Genomic DNA, 13,432 nt, shown 5'->3' with positions numbered 1-13,432 from the left:
CCCGGATCGCACCCGGCCTGGCGCTCCTGCTCTGCTGCCCCGTGCTCAGCTCCGCGTACGCGCTGGTGAGTCCCCCGCCGCCAACACTCCGGGACAGGCTGCGGGCTTACCCTGGGGTCCGCGGGATAGGTCTAAGGCACGCAGTCTTGAGTTCCCCCAGTAGTTCGAACTTTAAGTGAGAGTCCCCTTCTGATCCAGGATCCTGGGTGCCTGCTGTCTCTGGGATGTCTGGACTGTGGGTTCCAGCTGCCTGAAGCCTCCCTGTTTCTGAAGCCTCGTTTGGGGTCCCAAATCTGGAAATTTGTGGTTGAGGTTTCCCCATCCTCTGCTTCTGTGAGCACCATGGCTGTTTCTCCCTGGAAGATGACAGTGTGACCCAGCAGAAGGCTGGGCTTTGGCCCTGCTACATACTCCCACAGACTTTGCTTTGGGGACCTCTGTTTTCTGCAAGTTTTGTTGCAGTCCCGGACACGGGGAATGTAGGTCTGAGGTCAGAATCATCCAGGCAGGAGGTAGGATTTAGGGGCCCCCTCCAGCCCTCACACACACACACATGCACACATGTCTGGCTTCACCCAGTGTAGAAGCTGTTTCTCCAAGGAGGTGGGTGTGGTGTGGCATGGAGGAGCGATGGAGGTCCCTTTTAAAGGAGAGACTGACCTCACAGTGCACCCCTGTAGGAGAAGCACAGCATACCCTGTGGGGAAGTGAGGAGACCCCTGGGAAGACTGTCACTCCCTGAGAGTGGAGACCTAAAAGCAGAATGGTTGGGAAGGCTAGAGGGAGAGGAGAGACAGAGACAAAGCCGGGTGGGGAGGAGAGATTCCCCCCAGCTAGAGGGGTGGACAGACCAAGAACAGCAAAGAAAAATAGGGAGAGACAGGCAAAGGCAGAGAGCTGGAGACGCAGAGTGGGCAGCACCTCCTCCTTCTGGGTCAGGGTCTGGGGGCCACTTTCTCGGAAGGGGGCTGTCCCAGCCCCTCAATCCTATTCCACAGCAACCCCATCCCCTGGGACCAGCCAGTTCCTGAGGAAGCTGTCTGCCTGTGCGCCTAACTTCGAAGCCCCTTCTCCCTGCTCCCCAGTGGGGGCATCTGCCTGCTATAGAGTGCGGCAGTCAGGTAGCCTCCTCCTTCTAACCAGCAGCAGCTCCCTACACAGGGCAGAGTTCCAGGCGGTTCCCAGGAGCCTGGAATTCCTCCACCTTTGCATGATGCCTGTGTAAGCCTGGACTGTCCTTCTCCATGCTTCAGTTGCCCCATCTCTAAAAAGAGGGCCTGGAAGAAACATCTGCCTGCGAATCCCATCATCAGAGGCTCTCCCTTTCTCTGTGGTCCTCAGCACTTCCCACTTACCTGTGCCTACGCCCTCACAATTCTGGTCCCAGCAAAGGCTCCCCACCAAAGACAGCCCCATACAAGGTCTTGTGGATGGGGAAACTGAGGTTCAGAAGAGCTCAACACCCTCTGCAGAGACACTCCAAGTACTGACGAATGCCAGGGGATAGAGCCACCACCACCCCCGCCAGAGTTTGGTGTGACGATCTGAGGGGTAGACAGGGTGATGGGTGTGGGTGTCCTGAGAGTAAGTCTATGTGTCAGAGCAGGGCTCTGTGGGACTCTGGGCATAGTGTTCATCTGGGTCTGTGTGATTGTGAGTGTCTGAGTCCCCGTGTGAGTTCACGGTGAGCTTCAGTGTCTGAAGCTGTGGGTGCATGACTTGGAGGCGCAGTTGTGTGTGTTTGTGTGTGCCATTGTGAGCGCCTGTGCACCCGGGCCTATTGTTTTCATATGTGTATTTCATAAATGCTTCTGTAGGGCTTTCTACTTGCCATTGTTCTAAGCAATTCACATACATTAGCTAGTCTAATCCTTCCAGTCACTCTTGGAGGAAGGTTATTGTCCCCATTTTTAACTGGTCTGAATCACACAACCACAATGACCGTTATTTATCTCATGCCAACCCAGTGCCAAGCCCTGTACCTCTATGTGTGTATGGAGTATGGGTACCCAGAGCCCCACTGCTCTCCAGGGAAGCTGGGATATATGCAGAGAATCTTCCAGGCTTCACCCTGGCCCATGTCTGAGGGTAGAAGGAGAGATGCCGGTGCTCAGTCTGCCTAGGACCTTGTTGGGGCATGTGAGTTCACTGGACACTCCCTGGCTTCGGGGCCAGAAGATTGGGACTGAAGGGCGGGGGCAGCCTACTCACCCATCCAATATGCTATGGGCCTCCTGGACTCATCTGGGGCCAGCAAGAAGCTGGCAGCCTCCCAGCTCCCTCTCCTGAGCCCAAAGGGCTACTGCACCCCTTTAGATCTGCACCTATGCCCCTCAAGCCCACCAGCCTTACCTCATGGCCAGTCACCAAACCTGTATGCTACCTGCCCAGCTGGTCCCAAGACCAGGCTCGCATCTCCAGTGACCTCACATGTGGGGGCCAAAGAGCATTCCATCGGGAGGACACTGGTTGTGGCCAGACTCAGCTGGTCCATCTTCTGCTGTACACGAAATAGTTACCTGGGAGCCTGAGGGTCTGGGAGGGTGGAGTTTGGAGGAAGGGATGGACCCACAGATTGTGAGTAGGAGGCAAAGTGTCACTCTTGTCCTTGAGGATGCGTCCTCCTAAGGACGCATGTACACATGTGAAGGAGAAACTGCAACAAGAGAAGCTGGAGCTCAGCATGGGGCAGGCCTTGAATGTGAAGATGTGACCACCGGGTAGGACTCACAAGAGACTGTGGTGTGGACGGACAGGCTGGGAGTGTGTGGGACCTTTTCCAGCCTGCTCCAGGGGCAGCTTGGCCATGTTGCTTGCTTTTTTTGTTGTTGAGACAGAGTCTCGCTCTGTGGCCCAGGCTGGAGTGCAGTGGTGCAATCTCGACTCACTGCAAGCTCCGCCTCCCGGGTTCATGCCATTCTCCTGCCTCAGTCTCCTAAGTAGCTGGGATTACAGGCACCTACCACCACACCCAGCTGTTTTTGTATTTTTAGTAGAGACGGGGTTTCACCGTGTTAGCCAGGATAGTCTTGATCTCCTGACCTCACGATCCGCCCGCCTCAGCCTCCCAAAGTGCTGGGATTATAGGCGTGAGCCACCACGCCCTGCTGGTTGCTTGCTTTTAAAGACAGGAAGAAACCAACATGTACAGAACAGTGGCTGTCCCCAGATTCTGAGCTAGAAACTGTCACAGATTGTTTTCTCATTTCATCCATTCACCCAGTGATTTCTACGGGAAAGGGCCCTGAGAGTCACACAGTGAGTATGTGGCACAGCAGAATTTGAATCCGGATCTTTAGACCTTTGCACTGAATTCCTTCCTCCAAAGCAGCACGAGATTTGCTGCTGGCAGGAGATCCTCATGTCTCACTCTGGGTTTTCTCTTTTTCTTTCTTTTTTAAAAATTAAATAATGACCAGGTGCAGTGGCTCACGTGTGTAATCCTAACACTTTGGGAGGCCGAGGCAGGTGGATCACCTGAGGTCAGGAGTTCCAGACCAGCCTGGCCAACATGGTGAAACCCCGTCTCTACTAAGAATACAAAAATTAGCCAGGCGTGGTGGTACATGCCTGTAATCCCAGCTTCTTGGGAGGCTGAGGCAGGAGAATCGCTTGAACCCAGGAGGCAGAGATTGCAATGAGCTGAGATCACACCGCTGCACTCCAGCCTGGGCAACAGGCTGGAGAGACTCTGTTAAAAAAAAAAAAAAAAAAATCCTTTTGTTATTTTGTTATTTTTAGCTTCACAACTGATATATGAATATGTTCTTATAAAAGAGTCAAACAAGTCTGTAATCCCAGCTGCTTGAGAAGCTGAGGAGGGAAATTGCTTGAGCCCAGAAGTTCAAGGCTGTAATGAGCTGTGATCACGCCACTTCACTCCAGCCTGGGTGACAGAGTGAGCCCCTGTCTCTGAAAAGAAAAAAAGAGAGTCAATCAATAAAAATTAAACAAAAGCCCTCCTTGATCACTCCCAAGCCCCAGTTCCCTTCTAGGGAAAACCATTTTTAGCGGTTTGGGTAGAGGGGCGTTCTCCTTCCTCTTTCGGTGTGTTTCCAAATGGTACCTCTTTGTGTACATATCAAGTAGATAGTTTCATCATTGTCTATTTGTCTGGTTGGTTGTTTTTAAATAAATGGTATCGGTTTCTAGATAGGGCTCTGCCACATACATATTTTGACGTAAAGGTGTGTCTTAGAGATCTTCATTTCAGTAAACATGAATTTTTTTTAATGCTACATAGTACTCCAAAACCTGGGACTCATTAAGTAGTCCATAGGAATGTACATTTAGATTATTTCTGCATAATTTGTGTGTATGTCTATGTATGCGTGATTCCAGATGGTGGCAGGGAAGCTCCTTGAAATGCCCTCTGGTGTCCCCATGTGACTATTTCCTAGTAGGATATTTCTAGATTTTGTCATTGCTGGGTCTGAGAATACACACATTTTTTATTTTAATAGCATGGCCAAATTGCCCTCTGAAAGGCTTGTGCTGCTTTATACTTATACAACACCAAGACCAACCAGGAGGGCCTCTCTCCCCATGCCCACTGTCTCATAGGATGTTAGGAGGATTCTTTGTGTTTCACCTTTGCTTTGATAGGTGAAAAATGGTGTCTCTTGTCATTTTAATTTGTTGATTACCAGTGACTTCTGGGCTTTACAGTGAGAGCTTGCTTGGGGCCATTAACCATCGTGCTATGGGTTATTTGTCTTTTTCGTATTGATTTGTTGAAGCTTTTTATATCACCTGCCCTTAAACACATTCACCTCAGCTCTTGAAACAGCTTATGGACAGAGCAGTAGGAGGGGGGCCAAGCCCTCCCAGGAACTTGGGTTTTCTTCGGAATGTTTTAATGAGGCGTCAAGTAGCCTCCCCCAGATTCCTGTTGTGGGCCTTCTGGGGACACTCCCTGGTCCAGCCACCACATCAGGAAGGCAGCTATTTCAGAAGGAGAGTCCTCAGGAAAAAGAAAAGGTGGGGCGGGGGTTTTGCAGACCTCTGAAATTGTCTGCAAAATATAGTGTGACTGGGAGAAAGGCGCAAAGTTTTGCTCAGGTTTGCAGAAACATCAGAGACCTTCAAACCCTTAAAAGCCCCAACTCTGGGGCCAGTCTTATGCCCGAGGTGAGACCTAGTGGGATCCCATTCTGCTGAGCAGGCGATGGCTTAGATTAGGCCATACTGTTCTTCTGGGCCTTGATTCCTCAGCCCAGGTAGGGGCTGTTTGTGAAGATCCACCAGGTCCTAGCAGCCAACTCCGCTATCCCAGGCTCCATCCCACTGCCTGCCCCGAAGGCGGCCACGCTGGCTGGCTGGGATGAGAGGCGTCATAGTGCCTCTTCCCCCCCAGCCCCTCCCAGCCCCAAACACAGGCAGCCTGTTCAGGAAGGCCTGGCGAAGGGGAGGAAAAGTCAGCACTTGTCAGCGGTGGTGGGGCAGGACGAGGAGCCTGCTCAGGCCAGCCGGACAGAGAGAGGGCAGCAGGGGTGGGGGAGCAGTCCCAGCCAGCTGGCACAGGAGACATCCAGGGGTGCCAGCATGGGTCCCAGTAGTAGAACCTGGAGGAGGGCTGTAGGAAGGCCAGGAGGTCACGAAGGGGTCTCCTGTTAGCCAGGGTTTTCTCCTTCTGGCTCTGCTGGAGGCATCAACGGCCTCGTTCCCAACATCAGAGCCCAATTGTCCTCTACCCAGTTACAGCTGGGGACAAGCTGCCATCACCGGCATCACCGTCACCTTTATGTCTACCCACCTCCGCTCCTGAATCGGCTTTGGGGAAGCTGCCCTAGGAGGTCTGCAAAGGGAGACTTGCTTAATGCAGCAGCTAAAATCCAGGATTGTGGAAAGATGATACTGTGGCTGCTGCCAGGGTACCCGTGTGGCTGGGCATTTCCTCCTCTCTTTCCCTTCTTCCAGGGCTGCTGCTTCAGTGTCAAGCAGATCTTAGCTCCATCCCTGGCCCTCCTCTTTCTGTGACTCTTGGCCTGTGTCCCTGTCTGTAAGATGGGGATGTGGTAGAAGGTGCAGGAGGCATGTGTTTTAAAGCTCCTTGCTGACCATGGGGAGGATGTGCTATAGTGGTGGGTATTGGAGCCAAGCACTGTGATGGCTGGGTTGGGGGAGTCAAGTCAGCCCTCATCAGGACCATAGGAAGAGTGTTGGGGGGATATGGGACACCTGGTGCAGGGCTGAGTGGCCCATAAGTGGTGGTATGAACTAAGTAACCCCTGGCCACAGCCCAGCCCCAGACCCTCAGTCCTTACCCCTGAGACCCAAGATGTGCAGATCCGCTGGATCTAAGGGGATACAAGCCTAAGTCGTCTGCACCCTGGTGCTGGGCCAAGAAGACAGGAACTCTTCAAGGGGGAGAGGGTGGGAGGGGCGGGGAGAAGGGAGTAGCAGACAAGGGGGCATGCCAGGCTGAGACGAGTTACAGCTGTCAGCATTTCCCCTTCATCCCCAGGAGATAAGGCCTCCTCATCCAGGGCAGAGGCAGAAGAGGGGGTCCTTTTTCCTCCTAAGCTCAAGCGTGGGGGCTCTGGCAGTAACCTGGAATCCTAATGTAAGTCCAGAGTGGTTTCAGAAATGCGAGGAGCCATTGGGATATGCGTCCATCCCAAAAGCTTGCCAGGAACACCTTATCTGGCAGGTCCTCCTGTGGTCCCTGCCCCTAGTCCTCCCTGGGGCTCCATCTCCCATCTGCCCCTCACCATGGGGATGAGATAATCTCCCCCAGTCCCTGGCCTGGCTGGGAGCACCCATGTCACCAGGCAGCAGGGGTGCACATGGCGGGGGTGTGACTTGCTGCTGCTGCTGCTCACAGTATCAACAATAGCAACCAGCTTTTCCTGAGCTTCACCCCTGCACAGGCTTGTTGTGAAGTGCTTCATTTAATCTTCACAACAGCCTTTTTTTTTTTTTTTTTTTAAACGGAATTTCACTCTTGTTGCCCAGGCTGGAGTGCAATGGCACAATCTCGGCTCACCAGAACCTCCACCTCCCGGGTTTGAGCAATTCTGCTGCCTCAACCTCCCGAGAAGGTGGGATTACAGGCATGCACCACCACGCCCGGCTAATTTTGTATTTTTCAGTAGAGACGAGGTTTCTCCATGTTGGTCAGGCTCGTCTCAAACTCCTGACCTCAGGTGATCCGCCTGGTTTGGCCTCCCAAAGTGCTGGGATTACAGGTGTGAGCCATCACACCCGGCCAACAACAGCCCTATTATTACCCTGATTTTACAGGAAAACTGAGGCACACCGGTTAAGCAACTTTCTCAGACACGAAGCCAGTCAAGGGTGGAGGTGGGATTCACACTCTGGGGCTGGTGGCAGAATCTCCTTGAAGAGGAGGGCACAGCTGGAGAGAGGAGTGAACAGGAGGGGAGGCATTCCAGGCATGGAGCTGTGAGCTAAGGTTTGGAGGGGTAGTGCACTTGGTGTGGGGTTGTCCTCCTCTTCTTGGGAAAGTGCTTCCTTAACTTTAACATGAGTTATTCTTGTTGCAATGGCTGTGCTAACAGAGAAATAGGTCCTAAAGTTCAGGGAGGCCAGAGGTGGGGCCACCACTCCTATGGACGAATGAAGGAGTGTGGGAGCCATGCGTGCTGGAAGCACATATCTTTCCCTCTCCTGAACATCCCAACTCCAGACAAAGGGGTGTGCCTCCTCCTGGCCATTGAGAAGGTAAAGCCAACAGCAGGAGGTAGAGGCTAAGCCAATTCATTGAGCCAGTGAGGGGTGTGTTGGTCAGGTTTCAGCGGTCAGTCTGCCAAATGGCCACGCAGTTTTCAAGCCATGACTACCTGCCTGTAGTCTAGGCCATCAGGGGTGACCCCCAGTCATATCAGTAGGCTGCTTTGTCTGTTGGGAGGCCCGGTGAGTCAGCGAGTGTCTAGGGATGGGTGGGAGCCTCCATCAGTCACTCCAGAGCTCTCCATCAGCTAGAGAAAATACAGCATAATGGGTTTGTCTTGAGAGGGGTGGAGGTGTCAGGAGGAGGATAGTGGGGAGGGGGTAAGACAAGATGGCAGAGGCAGTGTAGATGGTAGTTATTGGGCAGGTGGTAGTATTGGTGATGGTGCTAATGTTGCCTTGGTGATGCTGGAGGTGGTGGCAGTGGTGCTGGTGATGTACCAGTGGTGATGGTGCGGATAGTGGTGATGGTGGTTATATTGATGGTTACAGTAGTGCTCATGGTGGTAACGGTGATGCCAGTGGTGGTGGTAGTAGTATACTGGGAGGGACTGGTGATGCTGGTGTTGGTGTTAGTGACAGTAATGATGGTTATTGATGGAGGTACCAGTAGCAACGATGGAAATGGTAGTGAATGGGTGCTGTAAATGGAGTGGGGTGGGCAGGGATCAGCCCCCTCAGCAGCATGGATCCCCCATGTAAGAGGCACAGGGAGAGCTTCAGGTTAGTCTTGGAGGCCCCTGGATCCTGGCAAGTCCAAGTTGTTCTCCCTTAAGCCATCCAGTCATTCTGTGTCTACCTCTACCCCAGCCGGCTCAGCCATAGCTGTGGAAGCAAAGGGACTAGGATAGAGGAGCTTAGGCCAGCCAGCCGACACGTGGGGATCTGCTGAGCCTTTCCTGGGGTCCACAGCAGTGGTCCAGCCGAGATCTCAGGGTCCACCTCAGCCCCCCAGAGACACCAGAAGCACGGGCCACCCACAGACTCAAAGGCTAAGGAGCTGCCGCCTCACTCACAGACACGCACACGCCGCCCTATGCCCAGAAATACATGTGCACGTGCAAGCTCACAAACACGTCCGGCTTGCGCCCCACACTGACGTGCTGGACAGTCTCCACGTGAGAACGCACACGGACGGGAACACACAAATGCACGCGCCGGCCACTCGGGGATGCGCCGCCACTTGCGCGCGCACGCAGAGGGACGCGCACGCGGCTCCGCTAAGTGGAACCAGCAGAACCCGAGGCCGGCCGAGCCAATTGGAGACTCCTTGGCCCTGGAAGCCATCGCTGCTGCCGCCAAGAGACGCGGTCAATTAACTTCTCCCTGCAGCCAGGCTCCCTGACCTGGCCCGCCCCATCCCCGACCCGCCTCCTTCCTCCCCTGCCTCCTCTGGGTCCTCCCGCCCTGCACAGCCACGCTTGAACTGCAGGGCCCCGGCCCCGTCACGGCGCATCTGAAGGATGAGGCTCTGCCCCGGAGCTGAGGCGACGTAGCCTTTTGGGAGAGGGGTGGAGGGGGTCATCTCAGGGGACATACCCCTGCCCAGGGGTCGGAGGAAACACGGCCCTGAATTAAGAGGGATGGGGCTGAGGGCTTGACAGCTCCGCCCTGGGGAGGTATCAGAGACCGCCTTAACCTCTGCGGGTCACACTCACGGGATGGCTGGGCTGGGCACACGAAGCTGTTCCCGGGGCGGGATGGTGCCTTTACCCCGACTCCTTTTCTCCTAAGTCAGAGGATAGAGGCTCAGACCCCTCAGCAGCCACCTGCTCAGGAGTGAGCCTCCTCCCGCATATTTCATTTCCCTTCTTATAATGAGGCCAGTGAGTCCCTGTGGGTGACAGCCAGGGCCCAGGGTGTGCAGGCTGGAGGGAAGGGAAAGGACATTCCAGGCAGAGAATAGCAGGAGTGAGGGCCTGAGTGTCATCAGAACTCCGGAGTTGGCTTGGATGGAGGGAGCTCCCAGATAAGCAGTGGAATGAGAGGGACTCCCACCCACAGCCAGCACCAGAGTGCCCAGCCGAACCCAGGCCGCGTGCCAGCAGTTCCTCTATCCTTTCTCTCTTTCTCTCTCTCTCTCTCTCTCTCTCTCTCTCTCGCTCTCTCTCTCTGTCTCTGGATTGTAAGGAGGGGAGGCTTTGAGGCACTCACCATTCACTGGGGACAGCATTGACTGGGGATCTGGGCCAAGATGGAAACTGGTGACTCCCAAGGCCCCCCAGGGTGCCAGTACTTGAAGGACTCCAGGTTGGGTTTGTCTCCCCAGAGTTCACCACTCCTTATCCACCCCTCGCCCCTGACTCACGTCCCCAGCAGGCAGCCGGGATCCTATGTGGATCCATCCTGGGACATTCCATTCCAGTCCCGTGTACCCCTGGGGAAAGGACTGGACAGAGAGTATCAGTGACTGCAGCCTACAGGGTTACTGGCGGGCAGGCAGGAGACAGCCCTCCACCCTTTTTCCGTTCAATCAGGCAGGCCCTACCGGTCAGAGCCACAGCTTCCCATCTCTAAGGTGCAAGCTCCATAGAGCAGATTCTCCACACTCAGGGGAAATCCCACCTTCCCTCTAGAGTCAGGGCCTTTTGAAAGGGGGTAATCCCTCTGGGAAATTGGGATGTCTCTGGGACCTGCTGCTGCGCCAGAAAGTCCTGCCTGTGGTCTGACCTTCGGCTTGGCAGGTGGATGCAGATGACGTCATGACTAAAGAAGAACAGATCTTCCTGCTGCACCGTGCTCAGGCCCAGTGTGAAAAACGGCTCAAGGAGGTCCTGCAGAGGCCAGGTGGGGGTCAAAGGAAGAGGGTCTGGGGATGAGGCCAGGTGAGGGAGGGGCCAGTCGAGGGGGGGACCCAGGATACAGAGCCAGGTGAAGGCTCTCTGTGGGGGTGGACTCAGGTAAAGGGCGCCAGGCCGAAGTGAGGACTGAAGTGGGGTGTGTGGTGCAAGAGTGGAGTCAGCAGGCTCGGGCATCCTTGGCTTGTCCTAAGTCTTGAGCTCAGGTCCCTGTGTTGCCCACCACCAGCGCTCAAACTGATGACTGTCGGGTTAATCTCATCAACTGAAGAGGCCCAGACCCCAACTGACTGAAGGAGAGGAGCAGCTTCCTCGCCTGACAAGTTCTTAGGGTTCTGCAGGGGTTGAGGCTGGTGCACGCCCAGAACACAAGCACACAATGACACACACTCTGTGGCACACAGATTTTGCTCACATTCACAGAGACTCACATGGTCTCTGCAGTCACAGCCCCACCAATGCCAGCCCCAACAGTGGCTCCCAGTCACATCGAGATCTGGGGGGTCAGGTGGGCCTCCTCACTCTGGGTCCTGAACCCAGCCCCTCTTCTTAGTTGTGAAAGCCTGGAGGGAGCCTCTCTTTGCCCCTCACCATCCACCATGGAGCCTCTCTCTTCCTGCTCTACCAGATCCTGCTACCCACATCCCCACACTGAGGCCTGAGGGTGGAGGCAGGAAAATGAACACAGTCATTCTCATCCCAGTCCAGGCTGCCTGGACTCAGCTTCCCATCATTGCCACAGACCCGACATGTGAGGGCCAGTGGGGCCTAGCTTGGGCGGTGGCTGAAGGAATACAAGTCAGAAAATGAGGAAGACTTTGTGGCTAGGAAGAAAGACCTCTCCAGCCTGGGCAACATAGTGAGATCCCATCTCTACAAAAAAAAATTAAAAATTAGCCAGGTGTGGTGGTGCACACCTGTAGTCCCAGCTATAGGGGAGGCTGAGATGGGAGGATCACTTGAGCACAGGAGTTTGAGGCTGCAGTAATTCGTGATCATGTCACTGTACTCCAGGCTGGGTGACAGAGGGAGACCTTGTCAAAAAAAAAAAAAAAAAAAAATGACCTCCAGCATCTCTCCAATGAGAAGAGAGGCCAGGCTCCATCTCAGATGAGGCATCTCCAGGGCCACTGTGGAAGCTGTGAACCACATACTTGAGGGTCCAGGGCAGGGGATAGGGTGGCCTTCTCTGTTCACTCTTGACTGTACCACCTTGCTCTTGTCTTCTCACCACCAGCTTCTTTACCTGCACAGCACTCAGGCCAGACTTCATTTTCGCCATGTAACCTGTCCATTGACATCTCCACCCACTCTGTCTGCTTTCAGCGTGCGCCCCCTGGTGGGGCCTTCACTGCTGCGTGGCCTTGGCCCCCACTCCTGACTCCTGGGTGGGAGGATACTGCCTCTGTTCTGTCTTGCCCATGTTTAGTGCTCACCCCACTAGCTGATCCTGCACTCCCATTCCAACCCTGGGGGACAATCTCCACCTCCTCTTATTACTTCACCTGGCAAGCACTTTACACTTTGTTAAACACCTCCTCACCCATCGTCTCAGATCTCCCAACAGCCTGGGTGTCAGCAGGGCAGGAGACAACCCCCCCATTGTACAAAGGGGGAGTCTAAGGTTGAAGAGTACCCCGGGTCTCCTGTTGTAGCACAGCTGACAGCCATCATTACCACCCTGGTTTCTCCAGCCAACATAATGGAATCAGACAAGGGATGGACATCTACATCTACATCAGGGAAGCCCAGGAAAGATAAGCCATCTGGGAAGCTCTACCCTGAGTCTGAGGAGGACAAGGAGGCACCCACTGGCAGCAGGTACCGAGGTATGTCTCTGCTTCCATGCATCCAGCTGGCATGGGCTTGGATCTGCCCACCCCCACTGCACTGTCCCTGTCATGTGAGCACATGCTTCTTGACTCTTATAGAAAGTAAAAGGCAAGGGGCTGGGAGAAGACAGAGTCTAGTGGGAAGGAAGGGGAGCTGAATGGCTCAGGCCTCAGAGAGAGATGAACAGAGAACTTGCCAGCACCACGCCAAGAGTGGACCCAGGGTTACGGCCCCACCCATGGAGAGAGAGATGACAGAGAACCCTGGGGGACAGAGGGGCAGGGAGAGATACACAAAGACAGAGAGAATGGCACATAGAGAAAGACAGGGAGAGGCATGGAGACAGAGATCAACGGAAAGGCAGGGAGAGACAGTCATAGAGACAGAGGGGACCACGAGGCACACACTGAAGTCTAGGGCTCAGTGTGTCAGAGGAGGTACACGGGGACACATAGTGGGGAAGGCCACAGAAATAGAACAAGAGAGGAGGGCAGTGGCAGAGGGTGGGGCCAGAGGCAGTGGGACAAGTCGGGGAGAAGAGAAGGGAGGGAAGCAGATGAGGAGAGGCAGACACAGAGCCCAGGCTTTGGCCACAGGGCCAGTTTGAACCGGCCGGGTGGGCAGCGGATTCCAGATGGGCCACATCTGGGAGGCTGTGGTCACCCTGTGGCTCCCTGGGGACCAGAGGGAATTGTGGGCCTGGCTGGGTGGGGCTGGGAATATGGCGCCCAGGACAGAGAGCCTTTCACCAAGCCAGGGCGGGTCCAGCCATTGAGGCAGCCTTCCAGGGTGGATGGAGAGTCCTGTGGTTGGAGCCCTACAGAGAGAGAGAAGGGGGCTGTAAGCTGGGAGTGGAATGTGGAAGATCCAGAGGCTGGGGAACCTCCAAGATCACTTAGCCTCCCCGCAGTGAGGCTGGGTCTCCAAAGTGGGATGCCACCCTACTTTGAATCCCACCATTAGCACTGAGATTTGGGGAATTGTATCTCCCCCAGTGGTGGCCGTGGGAGTCTCACAGCAGGTACTCAGGGCAGGCATTGGGTGGTGGTAGAAGCGTGGACCGATGTGGTTAATCCCAACTTCCCAATGAGGAAATGGAAATAGAA

The 13,432-nt window shown here is 54.7% G+C and overlaps 1 protein-coding gene across 1 annotated transcript in view; it reads left to right on the top strand.

Annotated features, from left to right (window-relative positions):
• The window catches only part of PTH1R (parathyroid hormone 1 receptor), a 40,658-nt gene that overhangs the window by 20,489 nt on the left and 6,737 nt on the right, over positions 1–13,432 (top strand). Inside the window, exons 7-9 of the mRNA XM_011981143.1 lie at positions 1–65; positions 10,380–10,482; positions 12,188–12,322. Coding sequence (XP_011836533.1) covers positions 1–65; positions 10,380–10,482; positions 12,188–12,322 — 303 coding nt within the window. The remainder of the gene's footprint in view (positions 66–10,379; positions 10,483–12,187; positions 12,323–13,432) is intronic.

The sequence above is a fragment of the Mandrillus leucophaeus genome, unplaced genomic scaffold, assembly GCF_000951045.1.
Source record: "Mandrillus leucophaeus isolate KB7577 unplaced genomic scaffold, Mleu.le_1.0 Scaffold22, whole genome shotgun sequence".
NCBI classification, from domain to species: Eukaryota; Metazoa; Chordata; class Mammalia; order Primates; family Cercopithecidae; genus Mandrillus; species Mandrillus leucophaeus.
The sequence above is the reverse complement of the archived record's forward strand: the minus strand, read 5'-3'. Positions and strand labels throughout refer to the sequence as shown.